This window comes from Mesoplodon mirus (assembly GCF_964341445.2).
Source record: "Mesoplodon mirus genome assembly, chromosome: 1".
Classification (NCBI taxonomy): domain Eukaryota; kingdom Metazoa; phylum Chordata; class Mammalia; order Artiodactyla; family Ziphiidae; genus Mesoplodon; species Mesoplodon mirus.
Window position 1 is genome coordinate 43,887,067 of NC_138976.1, and position 16,424 is coordinate 43,903,490.

The 16,424-nt window shown below is 36.4% G+C and overlaps 1 protein-coding gene across 8 annotated transcripts in view; it reads right to left on the reverse strand.

Annotated features, from left to right (window-relative positions):
- The window catches only part of NTRK2 (neurotrophic receptor tyrosine kinase 2), a gene marked incomplete at both ends in the record, with an annotated part of 393,544 nt that overhangs the window by 323,551 nt on the left and 53,569 nt on the right, over positions 1–16,424 (reverse strand). For all 8 annotated transcript variants that reach the window (XM_082612254.1, XM_082612253.1, XM_082612252.1 and 5 more), the window contains 2 exons: positions 786–918; positions 1,433–1,569. In XM_082612254.1, the coding sequence (XP_082468380.1) occupies positions 786–918; positions 1,433–1,569 (270 nt within the window). The remainder of the gene's footprint in view (positions 1–785; positions 919–1,432; positions 1,570–16,424) is intronic.

Genomic DNA, 16,424 nt, shown 5'->3' on the forward strand with positions numbered 1-16,424 from the left:
ACTCGTATTTTTCTCATCCAAATCCTAATCCAAACAGAGTAAAACCTCGTTACTTTATACCATGGCAGCTCAGAATTTCCACTCATGTGAAGATTATGTATTTTTTACTGAATAAGTACACCGTTCACACTGAATGCAACAATCTGGAATGTTAAGTTATAGGTTATATTGCTTATAATACTGGAGAATAATGCACATATGCTTAAGAAACATTAATATCATATGTCTTCAGTAGAGAGAAATTTAAAACAGTTATAAAAGTTTTTTTGCACGTGATAATAATTTTCAGTCATTTAAGTAGGACTCCTCCAATTCCTCACAGAAGCTTGATGTCAAATAAATGGGGTATTTTTTTTGTATCAACAGTATAATTTGGTGTTTGTGAACAGCCAGCTCAGTACTTTAGGTATCACAACTTTAAAGGTTCATATTGTTTTTACAGAGAAAAAAAATTTAGAAACTGGTTTATCAGAATTTAAACTACAACTTATTAACAAAAAGAGGATAACCAGCTCAAAATATGTTCTATCAAGACAAGACAGGGGAAGGCACAAGAGGACACACTTAAAATCGAAAAAGAAGCTTAAAGATAACGCATGAACAAGAGAGATTAGAAGAAATAGGACAAGTGAAAGGGGCTGATAATATTTCTTAATTAAGGATACACAAAACACTGCATATACTTTTTTAATGCACTAAAGCAGCACCCAGAGTGGCCCAACCACAAATGTAGGTGTATCCACAATCATCTGCTATTAAAAACACATGCCGATCTGATTACGTACAATGTACAGTGAGGTTGACAGAATCTTGATCTTCTCCTACAAGATTTTCTGCCACACAAGAGATTTGCTTTCCACTGTCATCAGATGAAATGTTAGTTATCCTTAAGGAGCCCTGTGTGTGGCTTGTTTCATTCTACAAATGAATTAACAGACAAAAATAATCTTGGTTAGGACTGAACCCAAAGTAACAAGATTTGGGGTTTCTTCCCCTAACTGCAGAAAATCATCTATAACATTAGAAAAAAGTTTCTAGCCTAATCGGGCTTAGGCAAAGGAGTAAATCAGAAGCTATTCTATTTCTCTAGATTGCAATTATTTAATGTGTGAAGTTGATTTAATCCTTGAATTCCTACCTACTTTCCTCCGAGGGAAAAGACCACAAGGGGAGTCACTCACCTTGCTCACGGTGACATAAAAAGCTTACTAGAGACCAACAGACTTTCCAATCTATGGGGTATAAATAACTAAAATGCAACCTGCATTAGTCTTTGTTAAGTAAGAATAGATAGAAAGTAAATGCACAGCAAAAACTCATTGTAAATCTACGTGGCCCTATAAAATATTAAGTGATTTTCACTAGGTTAATACAATCTCAAGTTCTGAGACACTCTCATCTCTATGAATGCACAGTCAAACACAAGCCTTACCATATGCTTGGAAACAAGATTACCAACATCCCAGTATAAATTCGGAACTGGATCGCCTGCAACACTACAAGTTAATGTGATAGACTTTCCCTCTTCCACAGTGAGGTTAGGTGCAGCCAAATTTGCTGATGGCAAACCTGTGCAGCAAGGAAAGTAAAGGAAGACATATACAGATAGTTAGATGCATTATCAAAATAACAGCAACAAGTTGAAAACTCTTTCTGCTTTAAACTCAATAATTATTTACTTTCTGAGACTGATTTATGTTGATCTGAAAAAGTGCCAGATTGATGAGCTTTACAGATTTGATGTGAACTAAAAGATACGTGTTGAGATCTGAAAATAAATTTTGCACATTTCTTAAAAATATCATTGCAGAGTAACCTTTTATTTTTTAAAACCCCACTAGTTTATAGAGCTATGTCTTCTAGCTCTTGTTCTGTTTTACAGTTATCAATCCAGTTGTTTGCACATAAATAGTCATTTTATCTGTAGATCATCTTACTTTTCCCTCAGTTTCCTCTCTTCCATTTTTTATAGTCAAGGACAAAAGGGTGGGAGGCATCTACAATTTTTGCATAAATCCATTTTTGCATTAAATAACTCATAAATCTAACTCACTACCAGAACTAGATTTTGAAAGAGACAAACTATGATTTTGAAATATAGGTTTAAAAATCAGACCTACATTTTGAAAGAATCCAACTGTGGAAGTCAGTTTCAAAGCATTTTTCAAAGACATGAAGCTTGAACCACAACAGCATTAGAATGTTTCAAAGTTATATAAATCATAGTTAAATATTATAGGTAAAATTGGTCACCCTATCTATGATATGATGAAAAAAGTTATATGGATCATTATTCCAATGAAAAGTTCTTTTTTGGAAAAGCCCTGAGAAAGTATTTGTTATAGGATGAAATTCTGATGCTTATAAACATTTCTTAATATTTCAGGACAGCATCATTTTTATACTTTGATATTTCAAAAGCCAGCTCTTCTTTATTAATGCTATCACTTCATTAAACTATTACACCATTTAGAGGTTTATACTGCTTTTAATCACAGTATTTTTAACATGAAGGTGGGTGTCAGAATACATCACATCCTGCCAGTCAAGCAAGACCCTCCCTTGGTATCAGAAACTCTGCTTAGGACTATATTCACCCCAACAGCTGTGTTCCATGGAACTATAACCCTCAGGAGGAACCCAGAGGTCAGAAAAGGCAATTCATCTTCAACGGCCATTAAACTGCAATTAATCTGCCCACCTAGTGGTATATGACCCATCATCTTCACCATACTATGCATAAATCCTTCTCTTACAATGCAGTCCTTACTGACAAAGCCATTATTATTTATTACTGAAACTACACTATAGCAAGACTTATACAGTATATGTCTCATGGTATTCCCACCATTGATAGAGGACTTCCCAATAAGATCTGGCTTTCAGTGGCTGGTGTGACTGCTTCAGAACCCTTCCTTCCTGCCAGCATCCAATAGAGAGCAATGTTATATATTTCACGGGGTTTCAAACAGCCCCCTAATACTCTGAGTTGAACAGGGCAATGAAGTGTATTCAAATGATCAAAAGGCAGTGCAGTTAACCGGAATGAACACTGGGTCAGGAGTCAGGAACCCTAGACCCTAAATCTGGAATGTACTGTGTGACTTTGGGTGAGTCATTTCTCCTCTCTCAATGTGTTTTCTTCTCTGTAAAATTACACTGTTCAATTAGAAGATCTAGCTCTAAAATTTTCTAGCTCTAATATCTGATGACAACTTCCATGACAATTAAGCTTCCCAATGTAAGAAGCATGCCATGGCAAGATATAAGAAATGGGTTTATTTTTTTAAAAATCTCCTTGAAGCCAGTGTTATGATCTAGGTGACTTTTTCAGAATATGCATTTTTTAATCAAAATACATAGTCACATAGTTTAAAAAGTCTATAATTCTACAAAACTTGTTATATGAAACACTCAAACTACCTCTAAGATCAGGAACAACAGAATGATGCCCACTCTCGCGACTTTTATTCAACATAGTATTGGAAGCCCTAGCCACAGCAATCAGACAAGGAAAATAAATAAAATATATCCAAATTGAAAAAGAAGTAGAACTGTCACTGTTTGAAGATGCATGATACTATACGTAGAAAATCCTAAAGATACCACCAAAAGACTACTAGAGCTCATCAATGAATCTGATAAAGTTGCAGGATACAAAATTAATATACAGAAATCTGTTGCATTTCTATACATTAACAATGAACTATCAGAAAAAGAAACTAAGAAAAAATTCCATTTACAATTGCATCAAAATAATAAAATACCTAAAAATAAATCTAACTAAGGAGGTAAAAAACCTGTACTTGGAAAACCATAAGACACTGATGAAAGAAATTGAAGGTACCACCAACAGATGGAAAGATGTATGGTGCTCATGAATTTGAAGAATTAATATTGCTAAAATGACCATACTACCCAAGGTAATCTACAGATTCAGTGCAATCCCTATCAAAATACAAATGTTTTTTTCACAGAACTAGAACATATAATTCTAAAATCCTTATGGAAATACAAAGGATCCCAAATAGCCAAAATAATCTTGAGAAAGAAGAACAAAGCTGGAGGTATCATGCCCCCTGATTTCAAACTATACTACAAAGTTACAGTAATCAAAAGAGTATGATACTGGCACCAAAACAGAAACATAGATCAATGGAACTGAATAGAGAGCCCAGGAATGAATCCACACTTATATGAGCAGTTAATCTACTACAAAGGAGGCAAGAATATATAATGCAGTAAAGACAGCCACTTCAAAAAATGATATTCAGAGAACTGGACAGCTATATGCAAAAGAATCAAAGCTGGACTACTTTCTCATACCATGAACAAAAATAAGTTCAAAATGGATTAAATACTTAAATGTAGGACCTGAAACCATAAAACTTCCAGAAGGAAGCATAAGCAGTATAATCTTTGACATTGGTCTTATTAATGGGTTTTGGATACGTCTCCTCAGAAAAGTGGGGAAAAAGCAAAAATAAACAAATGTAACTACAACCAACTTAAAAAACTTTTGCACAGCAAAGGAAACTATCAACAAAATGAAAAGGCTGCCTACTGAACGGGATAAATATTTGCAAACTATATATCTGATAAGGAGTTAATATGCAAAGTCTACAAAGAACTCATTCAACTCCACACTAAAAAAAATCAATTAAAAAATGGGCAGAGGATCTAAATAAACATTTTTCCAAAGAAGACATACAGATAGCCAGCAGGCACATGAAAAGTGGCTCAACATCACTAATCATTAGGGTGCAAACCAAAACACCCTGAGATATCACCTCATACCTTTCAAAATGGCTATTATCAAAAAGACAACAAATGACAAGTGTTGGCAAGGATGTGGAGAAAAGGGAAACCTCATGCACTGGTGGTGGGAATGCAAATTGATAGTCATTATGGAAAACAGTATGGAGAGTCCTCAAAAAATTAAAAATAGAACTACATATTACCCAGCAACTCCACTCCTGGGTATTTATCAAAAGAAAACAAAAACACTAATCAGAAAAAATACCTGCACTCCCATGTTCATTTCACCCTTATTTACAATAGCCAAGATATGGAAGCAACCTAAGTTCCCATCAGTGGATGAACGGATAAAGAAGATGTGGTGTATATATTCAGTGGAATATTAGCCATAAAAAAGAATGAAATCTTGCCATTTGCAACAACATGGATGGACCTAGAGAATATTATGCTAAATGAAATAAGCAGATAGAGAAAGACTAATACCATATACTTTCTCTTATAGGTGGAATCTAAAAACCAAAACAAATTAACAAACATATCAAAACAGAAACAGAGTTACAGGTACAGAGATCAATCAGGTAGTTGCCAGAGGGGAGAGGGGTGGGGTGAGGAAAGAAATGAGTGAGGGAGATTAAGAGATATAAACTTCCAGTTGCAAAATACACACAGGTATGAAATGTACAGTGGGGAATATAGTCAATAACTATGTAATATCTTTGTATGGTGACATATCATAACTAGGCTTAGCATGGTGATCATTTTGAAATGTACAGAATACTGAATCACTATGTTGTGTACCTGAAACTGAGTGTTGTAGGTCAGTTATACTTCAAAAACAAACAAACAAACAAGCGGACTCATAGAAAAAGAGATCAGATTTGTTGCTACCAGAGGTTGGGGGGATGGAAGGAGAGGAATATAGATGAAGGTAGTCAAAAGGTTCAGACTTCCAGTTATAAGTAAATATTAGAGATATAATGTACAACACAGGGAAAACTTTTTTCCATTTCTTTAATTTTGTATCAATATGAGATGATGGATATTCATTAAACCTATTGTGATAATTTCATGATGTATGTAAGTCAAATAATTATGCTACACACCTTAAACTTATACAGTACTGTATGTCAGTTATATATCAATAAAACTGAGAAAATATAAAAACAACTACAAACCCAGGGGAAAAAAAGAAACAAAAATATTCAAACTACTATGTGAAAAACAGTACCCATGTGGCACTATTTCCTATTTCCAGAAGCACTCATTTCACCCCTTTTAACTTTTTTGGGTATTGATCTCTATATCGCTAAATATCATGCTTATATTGCTACTTCTTGTTTTTTCTGTTTTAACATTATCTACTGACCTCTCACCCTGGAAGGTGAGAACTAGGCTCATGTTCACACAGAAAGCCAGCTCTCCCCACATGCCCATACCACACTCACACTATTCTGTCTTCATATCTTACCATCTGCTATGAAGTTTTGTTGTCTAAATGTACAATAAAGTTTACTATAAATACATAAACTCTACAGACAGCTGAACCATTGTGTGTAATAGTTATCATATTTTATCAAATTTAAGACAACTTTAATTATAGGACACAACACTGTGATATGTACCACTATGAAAGGGGAAAAAAATGATGCCAATTCAACTATGATGTAATGTTTTCTCTCACCACTTAGCTCTCCTATTATTTGGAGGCTGGACCTTCTGGGTGGCCTACCATTTTCAATCTTTTCTCTCCTATTTTCCATCTTTTTGTCTATTTGCTCTATTTCTGTCATACTTTTAGTTTTTGCAAGGCTTTTTGTTGTTGTCCCTGAATGGTCTTCTATTTTTTTAACACCATGTGTTTGTTTCATGGATGCAATATCTCTGCTGATGTCTAATATATATGAAATATTAATTATAATTTATGAATTTTTCTTCTGTCTATATCAAGTTTGTTTCTGCAATTTTTTTTCTTTCTCTCTGTTTTGTGTTTGTCTTTCATATTATAGGCTTTTCTCAAACAGTTGGTGATCCTTGGCTGTTCTTTAATTTTTTTTTTTTTTTTTTTTTTGTGGTATGCGGGCCTCTCACTGTTGTGGCCTCTCCCGTTGCAGAGCACAGGCTCCGGACGTGCAGGCTCACGGGCCCAGCCGCTCCGTGGCATGTGGGATCTTCCCGGACCGGGGCACGAACCTGTGTCCCCTGCATCGGCAGGTGGACTCTCAACCACTGCACCACCAGGGAAGCCCTAATTTTTTTTTAATGTAGATTTTATTTTATTTATTTATTTATGTGGTTGCGCTGGGTCTTAGTTGCAGCAGGTGGGCTCCTCAGTTGGGGGTCACTGGATCCTTAGTTGTGGCATGTGAACTCTTAGTTGCGGCATGCCTGTGGGATCTAGTTCCCTGACCAGGGATCGAACCCAGGCCCCCTGCATTGGGAGCGCAGAGTGTTAACCACTCCACCACCAGGGAAGTCCCTGTTCTTTCATCTTTAAGAATGGGGTAATAGAAGCATTGCACATTTATTAACTGTCAGCATCACTAGGGCAGTATTACTGGCCTCTATAATGGGTACCACCTGGTGTCAGTATCATTAAATCCTTTGGGGGATGGGATTGATCAAATTATTCAGATAATTCTCTTCCAGTGTACTGTTTGGAAGAGGAAGAAGGCTGGAAACACAGGTTTTCCTGGCTATCAGAACACAGAACGTTCCTATGAAAGTTTTTTGACGAAATGACATAAAGTAAAGAAGTAATTACCTCAGGACACCTCCTTCTAACAGATGCACAAAATAAATCAAGATAAAGCACAGATTCTCACAGACAGTCAAAGCTATGGTGGCGTGATGATGAGATGCTGAGTGTAGTTCCCAGGAAAGAGCTTAGTGGTGCCCCCTCACTGCTTGGGATGTGCGCTTCCTCTAAACAGCTCCATGTAAAATAAATGCTGAATGCTATTTTTGCTTTTCACCTTTTTTAGGATAAGCAAAAATCCTCTTCTGATTGCTTTCAGAAAAGCGAAGTGGTGTAAAGAAAACTTCCAAAAATTGGAGGATACCTGTGTCAAAACTCAGTTGTATGTAAATCCATCATTCTCTCTATGGCTCTCACAACCTCAGCTCTACCTGGAATTCCTCTTGGCCTTTGTTTTATCCTCTTTATAGAACAAACTTCCAGTTTTTACACCTGAGATGTATGGAACAAAAATCTTTCAACCACTCTCCTGTGTTTGGTGTTACCTGTTCTCTTACTTCCTGAGCCTTGCAGTAGTTCTGCAATATACACCAAACTTTCCTCTTGTCTTTCCCCATTGCTAACTTGGTAACCAGCATTCTCAGCCTTTAAGTCAGTCACTACTCATCCATCTACTTTCCAATTGCAACTGCAGAAACATAAAGCTTTGTTGACTCCTCTCCCATTCTCTTGTATTTATAGATTTATCTGGCTGAATCTGGAGAAACCATGGAGCCAGGGCTTGCCATGGTGCTTACTCTTGAGGTATGAGCTCCCCCACCAGCAGACTCCACCAATGGAGCTCGGTGACACCCTTCTTGGCACCTCGAATATAAACCGATGGTGTAAACTTCCACCTTCTATAAATGTATCTAAAAGTGTGGAAATTCTAAGCAGAAAAGAAGTTAAAATAAAGAGTCTCAGCAGAGAATGCTATGCTATAATCTTAATCTCCCCTGTAAAATCTAATGTAGTTTATTTTTTCCTTCAAGCCTAAGTTTACATGATTAACATTTCTAAAAATGTCTGCTTAATTATAGTACTAGCAATAACATTTATGGGGCATTCACTGAACCAGAAACTCTTATCTAGTACTTTACATTTTTGTTTTATTTAATTTAATCCTTATAACCAGGCTTGAAGTTAAGTATTTATCTTCATTTAATTAATAAAGAATGTGAGTTTTGGAAAAGTCAAATACATCTTCCAAAGTTGCCCAACTACCTAGGAACTGAACTCAAAGATCAAGATGTTCACCACTACAATATACTACCTTTCCAGACTGTAATACCCATTTTAGCACAGACAATAAACACCAATACTTATCCATAATCTAGGAATTTGGTTCATTAAAAAAATAATTACGTGTCTATCTGTGAGAGAAGAGTGAGTCTCCTTTACTTATAGAGAAATTGTATCACCCTGTCATAGCAGTTTCCAAAGGAATCTGTGCAAAATTGGCCAAGTCTAGATCTTTTAAATGTAAAGTCTTCCACAAATGAGTAAGCATCTGACTCACGTTAATTCTACAGCATTAATAGGCTGGCCAAAGATTCAATAATGGAAAAAACAATCTGTACTTGAAATACCACTTGAGGTTTAATTAGCACAATAAAAATGAATTGGGAAGCATGAATAGCCAAGGCAGGATAAACCATTTGCCAGGCACTACTTCCTGGCTTAATAAGATTTGAAATCAGCACAAGTACAGAGCAAAGCTCAGCAATGTCTCCAAGAGCTTCTAGCACTATGGTAATGGGATCCTGACTTAAGTATCAGGGCTCTCCTCCTTTACATGCTGGGAAGCCTCGTTGGAGATCAGAGAAGACAAGCTGCCCGGACAGACAGACACCTCTGAGGCATGGAAGAGCCCAGTAAAGGATGCAGCTGATCAGTGTATTGGTTAAGGCCCTAGACAGACAGATGTGGGTTAAAGCTAACCCCTACTCATTAGTTGTTTACTCATGATGCTTGGTAAGCTTTCATTTCTTCAACTGTAAATAAGGATACTAATGACATCTACTTTCTAGAGCTTTTAGGATGCCTAATAAGATAATATGGAAAATATTTCAGATGAGGTCTAGTGCATATTAAGTCCTTAATAAACATTAGCTATTAATGTTATTACCAATATCAATATGGATATTTAGCTTTAAATATATTTTACATCTGAATTTATACATGTGCATATCTGATATTCTGTCAAATTACTTCAAGTAAAAATAACAAAGCCATAACATGATATCACAAAGAAATGGTATGTACTCAAACAACCTTGAGGACCATAAGATCAACGGAAGTTAAATGGTTCTTTTCTAGCAGGAATTCTTAGAGCTTTTAACATAGTAATGTGCACAGTGAACGTCCAGAGTTACAGAATTTTCTATATTATTTTCTTTAATCTTGGGGTTTTTTTTTCCTACACAGAGCATCTCAAGGAATTAGAGTTGCACAGAACATAGAGTGGGGAAAGTTTGGTGGACTAGATGATTGCTCAGGCTCCTGTCAGGTGTAAGAATAATAGTTGTACAAGCAAAAACCCAACGAATAGTCCAACACCCATTGTCTAAACCCTTGCTACTCAAAGTGTGGTCTATGGAACAAGGGGTTTGTTAGAATGTGGACTCTCAGGCTCCAACCCAGACCTGCTGGAAAAGAAGCAATATTTTTAACAAGATCTGCTGGTGATTCATATGCACATTAAAGTTTGGGAAGCCCTGGTCTAAAGAAAGTCAGCCTTTTCACTGAATGGTTGATGATTTTCTGCTGAGGTCTACTGGCTGGTATGTCCTTTCCAACCATACCCAGGTCAATAGCCACTGACACTGCTCCATCCACTGGTGCACACTTCTTGAAAGTTGGCCATATTGACTAGGCCCTTTGATCACTAACTCAAAGTATGCACGTTCTCACTTCCTAATAATTGAGGAAAACCAACCTCTAAACTTTTTGAAATATTAACTTGGCTTTGCAATAAATGAGATGGGTCAAGTTTGGGTTTTATTTTTCAATATCCATCTGTAGGCCTGAGTTGTGTTCTTTTTCACCTCATCTTAGTAAGCCTGAGCTCTGTTCATTTCTTATTGGATCATCACTACATGGGTATAAAAATATTCAAGTAAATTATGATTTTTGTCAGCTCTCTGTCTTCTCTCCACTTACTTTCTATCTTCTTGGCATATCTTCCCATTTTTGTGTCCCCTAAACATATATATTTCACAACCAGGAATGAAGCCAGAATGAGCCTGACCTATTTAGAAGTGGCTGCTTTACACCTGGTTGCAAAAATAACAGAAAATTAGCAAAGTGACTTTCCCAGCTCAAATGGGAAACAGTGCTTCTAGGCTTGTGTGAGCCGTGCCGTGACAGTGACAGCAACCACAAAACTTCTAAACACAAAAATCTGAATAGCAGCTGACAGGTTAGAAAAATGGCTTTATTTGCCTTTCTAAAAAGATAAAGAAAAGCACTGGTCCACTGTGTGGCTTGCTGTGTTTTAGTGGGTAAAACCTGAACTCTAATAAAAGTAAGCAAAGCAGTAAAGTAGACTTTGTATGTGCTTTTCAGAAAAAAAAAATCAATCCAGCTAAGATGCTAGGAAAACAATGTTTTTTACCAATCTAATTTATACATGGAGTATTAATACAGCATTTCATTTTAATCTTCTGTGAATGCTAACAAAATAGAATTGCTATCTTATTTTCCTAGCTTAAAACAAAAGAAGGAGTATGTACAAATATGCTAAACAGACATGCATACTACAAATTATAGTGGAAACCAAAAGTAAATCTTAAAAATAAATCATTAAAATCAGTTTACCTCAAGGAAACAGGCCTCTCCTCCTGGGCACCTGTGAACCGACCTTTCCCAACATAAATAATATTTTATCGATGTGTTGTAAGGAGGCTCTACACTAAAAGTTTGAAGGTTGGAAAAGTGGAAAATTGAAATTGTCATTATAAATAAAGAAACCAAAGGCAAAGCTGATTTCAATCCATGGGACTATTAAGGGTGTTTTATATAGTAACTACATTCAACCCTCAACTGAATTACCATCTTATCTTCACTGTGGGGCTAGCATGTTCTACGGTAGCTAGTTACCAGTAAAATGGGTTGAGGAATTGTTTTGATTTGACCCAAAAGAATACTGCCTTTTAAATATATTTGTTGTCTGCTTAGAACAGAGCATATCATCCACTATTAACACTTCCTGAAGAAACTCTCTTCCAGAGATTTAAATCATAATTATAGTACAAAAAAATTAAAGTATAAAGTACACTGTTCTTTAATAATGCCATCCAGCCAGGGGAAAAGATTGAAAGGTTTGTACTGCAAACCTAACTACTGAAGATCAACCAAATGTACAGGAATTGAGTACAAGAATTTAGAATATACAAAGTTATAAATAATGTCATTGAAAAACACTAAAAGAAGTAGCAGGGGGCCTCCCTGGTGGCGCAGTGGTTGAGAGTCCGCCTGCCGATGCAGGGGATACGGGTTCGTGCCCCGGTCTGGGAGGATCCCATATGCCGCGGAGCGGCTGGGCCCGTGAGCCATGGCCGCTGGGCCTGCGCGTCCGGAGCCTGTGCTCCGCAACGGGGGAGGCCACAGCAGTGAGAGGCCCGCATACCGCAAAAAGAAAAAAAAAAAAAAGAAAAAAAAAAAAAAAGAAGTAGCAGGAACACTTTTATCTGGAGTGATAAATCAGCACAGTCTGGAAAAATAACCATTCTTCATTAACACTTGTGTAATTCAGTTTCTGTCTTCAGAACCACTGCTCATAGCACCCCTTTTTTTCTGATTAATGTGGAAATTTTACATGAACATGTTTTGTTGCCTGGTAATTAATAAAGTTTTTCTAAGGTTAAAAAGGACCTGGTGAAGAAACAGACCACAACATGTTTCACAGCATGAATAAATTTACAGTAATTCACAGCAGGAGGGGCTGTTAGAAAAATATTGTGAGACATTTTGACTGTGCTGTTAATGGGATCCAGAATGGCACAGTTAAACTTCCCAGCCCTGCCTACCATGCTCGCTCAATCGCTAAGGGCAGAGGAAAAAGAAGAAAGGAGATTCTTTCAAAATGCAATGATGACAGACATTTCAAAGGGAGCTACAAAGTGCTAAAATACGGAATAATTTGGCTAGAATAATATAAATGTTTCAGTTATTTTTACTTAACTGAAATATCTGCACCATTATATCAAAAATCTGTTTCAATCTGATCATTAATATAATATGGATCATGCATTTATTAATTGATCAATTCAGCAAACATTAATCAAGTGACTGTTATGTTCAAGGGATACATCAGGCACCATGGCAGAGATATTTTTGCTTATAAAATGTAGAGAATTTGTTCATCATATAATGCTTACATGATGAAATACTAAAAGGGGAATTTTTTAAAGAAAGCCCACCTTATAAAGGAATGAAATCCCAATAGCTCTTTTTTATGGAAATTAAAATATTACCAGTTGCAAACCAAATGCAATGGCCGTAGCTACTGGCAAATTGTTGGGTTTACAGTGATGAAATACACAAGACCATACTCTTATGAGTTATTTTTTGAGTTAGCTAACAAGCTTCATAAAAAAAAAAAAAAAAAAAAGGTGGAAATACGATGAACTCCGTGAATCTGTGACTTAAACACAACAGGTATATATTAAAAGTTTGCTGAGGGTAAGACCTAAAAGAAAAGCCAACTGACCATGAATCCATGTTTTAAACAAGACATCTAACTTGAAGAGTTGGGGATATTATCCAACTTCTCTAACATGGAATTTCAGAGACAGAATTTAAATTCAACAACGTAGCATAATTTACTGCTCAATCTGCCTAACTTCTCTTAAAAAACCAAAGTTGGGAAACCATCAAGAGGAAAATTAATACATGACTAAGCCCCAAACTGAAGGCTCCCCCTCTCATCTCAAATCTCTAGAAATTAGTTTCATTTTTTTAAAAATCCAGAACCACGTTGGAAAATCAGAAGGTATAACTGTTGGTGGATAAGAACAATGAGAAACTCCTGAACAAGAGAAAGTGGGGAAATTAAATGAAGGAAAAACAGCACAGTTCCCAACAGACACATGAGTATGTGCCACACAGAACAGGGAAGCTGCTGGGCTGACCTGAGACTAGGGGTGGATGGCAGGGCATGATGGGGCCTCCCCTCCACTAAGCCACAGGGTCACTGGTTAAGAAAACAAGTAGAAGCCCAGAGGAATAAACTTTCCACATCCTACCTTTGCCCTCCCACCTCAGGCACAGCATCCAACAACTGCTGCAGCTGCCCCCAAGTAGAAGCAATGAGTGCAGGAAGTTTACAGGAGAAAGTCAGTCATGCTAGGTACCCTAGAGATATGGTGAACCCCAGTATGGAAAAGCGTATTTCAGTCATTAAAAAAAAAAGTCACTAGAGATTTCAGAAATTAAAAGTCAATTGGCAGAAGGGAAAACTCAGTAGCTGGAGAAATAGCTGAAGGGCAAAGTAGTGAGTAAACAATTCTCCCATTATGCAGCACAAAAGGACAAGCAGATGGAAAGTATTACAGAAAGGGTGAGAGGTATGGAGAGAGGAGCCAGAGGTGTAAATAACCATCTAAATAAATTAGAAAATTCTTCCAGAACTGAAGATGTGAACATTCATATTGAAAAGGTTCACTGCATGTCAAACAAAATAAAATTTTAAGCATGCACACATGCCTAGTTACAGTGTAGTAAAATTTAAGAATAACATGGATAAGAAGAAAATCCTAAAAGCTTCTAGAGAAAAAGAAAAGCATAGGTTACCTATCAAGAAATAAGCATCAGACTGGCCTCGGGCTTCTCATCAGCAACAATGAACACACGGAGAACGTGGTATAATATCTGCAAAATTCTAAGAGGAAGTTATCTGGAGTCCAGAATTTTACACTCAGCCAATTCCAATGAGAAGAAAAAATACAGGCTGATTTTGCACTGGGCAAGAATGCGAATTTTATTTTTTTAATTTCTCTGAAAGAAATATCAGAAGATATATTCCAGCAAAAAGAAAAACCACTCCAGGAGGCAGTAGTGGAATATAAAAATCAACAATATACAAAGAAACAGTAAATCCTCAAAAATATCAAGTAACAGTCTAAAAATAAAATCTCATTACTTGAATTAGCTCTATGTGTATTAAATTAATTTAATTAATTAATTTTAAAAAGTAAATAAATAAAAAATAAAAATAAAATCTCAGATGACAACAATCAGAGAAGGGAGGAGAAAGTAAAGGGAAGTAAAAGTAACTTTTCTCATCTTGTTGGGGGTTCTTTCTAGATACTTACAGAAAATATGTTTAAATATGTGTGGTAAATATTTTGGCACTGGGCTTCCCTGGTGGTGCAGTGGTTGAGAATCTGCCTGCTAATGCAGGGGACACGGGTTCAAGCCCTGGTCTGGGAAGATCCCACATGCCGTGGAGCAACTAGGCCCAAGAGCCACAACTACTGAGCCTGCGCGTCTGGAGCCTGTGCTCCGCAACAAGAGAAGCCGCGATAGTGAGAGGCCCATGCACCGTGATGAAGAGTGGCCCCCTCTTGCCACAACTAGAGATAGCCCTTGCACAGAAATGAAGACCCAACACAACAAAAATAAATAAAAATAAAATTAATAAACTCCTACCCCCAACATCTTCTTAAAATATATATATATATATTTTGGCACTGTATATTTATAAACAGAGAAACATAATTTATAACTTTCGAACAATTAAGAAAAAATAAAACAAAGAACACTGTCAGTGGAAGAAAAGGAAGGAAAAGGAATAACCTTGTAGAAAAATAGACAAAAGGTATAAATAGCAATTCAATGAAGAATAATCACAATGTCTAATAAACATAGAAGATACTCAATAGCAACCAGGAAAATGCAAACTAAAAAGCAATGACATACCATTTTTTAGAGATATAAAAAATAAGAAGTTTGCTAATATCAAGGTATACTTTGCTGGGGTGGCTATAAATTGGTACAACCACTTTTTAATGTGCAAACCATATTAACCAAAAATTCTGCTTCCTGCTATGTACTCTAGAAGAAACTTTGCATCTGTATGTATGTACAAAGATCATGTATAAGGAGGCTGGTTGAAACACTTTTGTAGTAAAATGGGAAATGCCCATCAATATGGAAGATTTAACATAATAAAGATATATTCTACCATGAATAACACACAATGATTTAAAAGATATGATAGATTGATGGCTTCTGAGCTGAAATGGTCACAAACAAGTAAAGATAAGCTTTATGTGTAAATGTAGGAAATTATTTTTGCAACAAAATGTATCAATAGTATATGTGCAATTATAAATAAGTAAAAAACACTGGGAAAGAAAATAAAAATTAGCAGAGAAAGAACAAGACAGTTTAAGAACACAAAAAAATAAGTCTATCAGTTCACCTTTTCTAATGTTGCTTTCTGAAAAGCATTGTTGACCCTGAAATTGTGAATATTACCATAAATGTAATCACTCAATCCTAATCAATCAAACACATGCCCTCCGACAGTGGATTCAAAGCCTCACTCTCATACACACAATTCATTGACAAATTCGTAGGAAACAAATTTTAAAACACTGAAAACTGACAAACTGGTCAGGAAAAATTAGAACCAGTTCACTCCTACCCCTCCCCTGCTCCAGTCACAGCGGTCTATCAACAGCACATTAGGTGGGTACATTACAGGAATGCTGTCAAGACAATATGGCCAAAAATTAAAATTAAAAAAAGAGAATTGGTTTCAGGCAAGGGCAAAGCAGTCGTCTATTAAGAGGCCTTTTGTGAAATCAGAGCAGGAGTCAGATGCTTTCTCTTTTTTCCTCTCAGTGGTTGCTGAAACAATGTGGCCACACAGCCATGGGGATCTGGGAGCTGGCCAAGCAGCCAGGTGACTCAACATTGAATT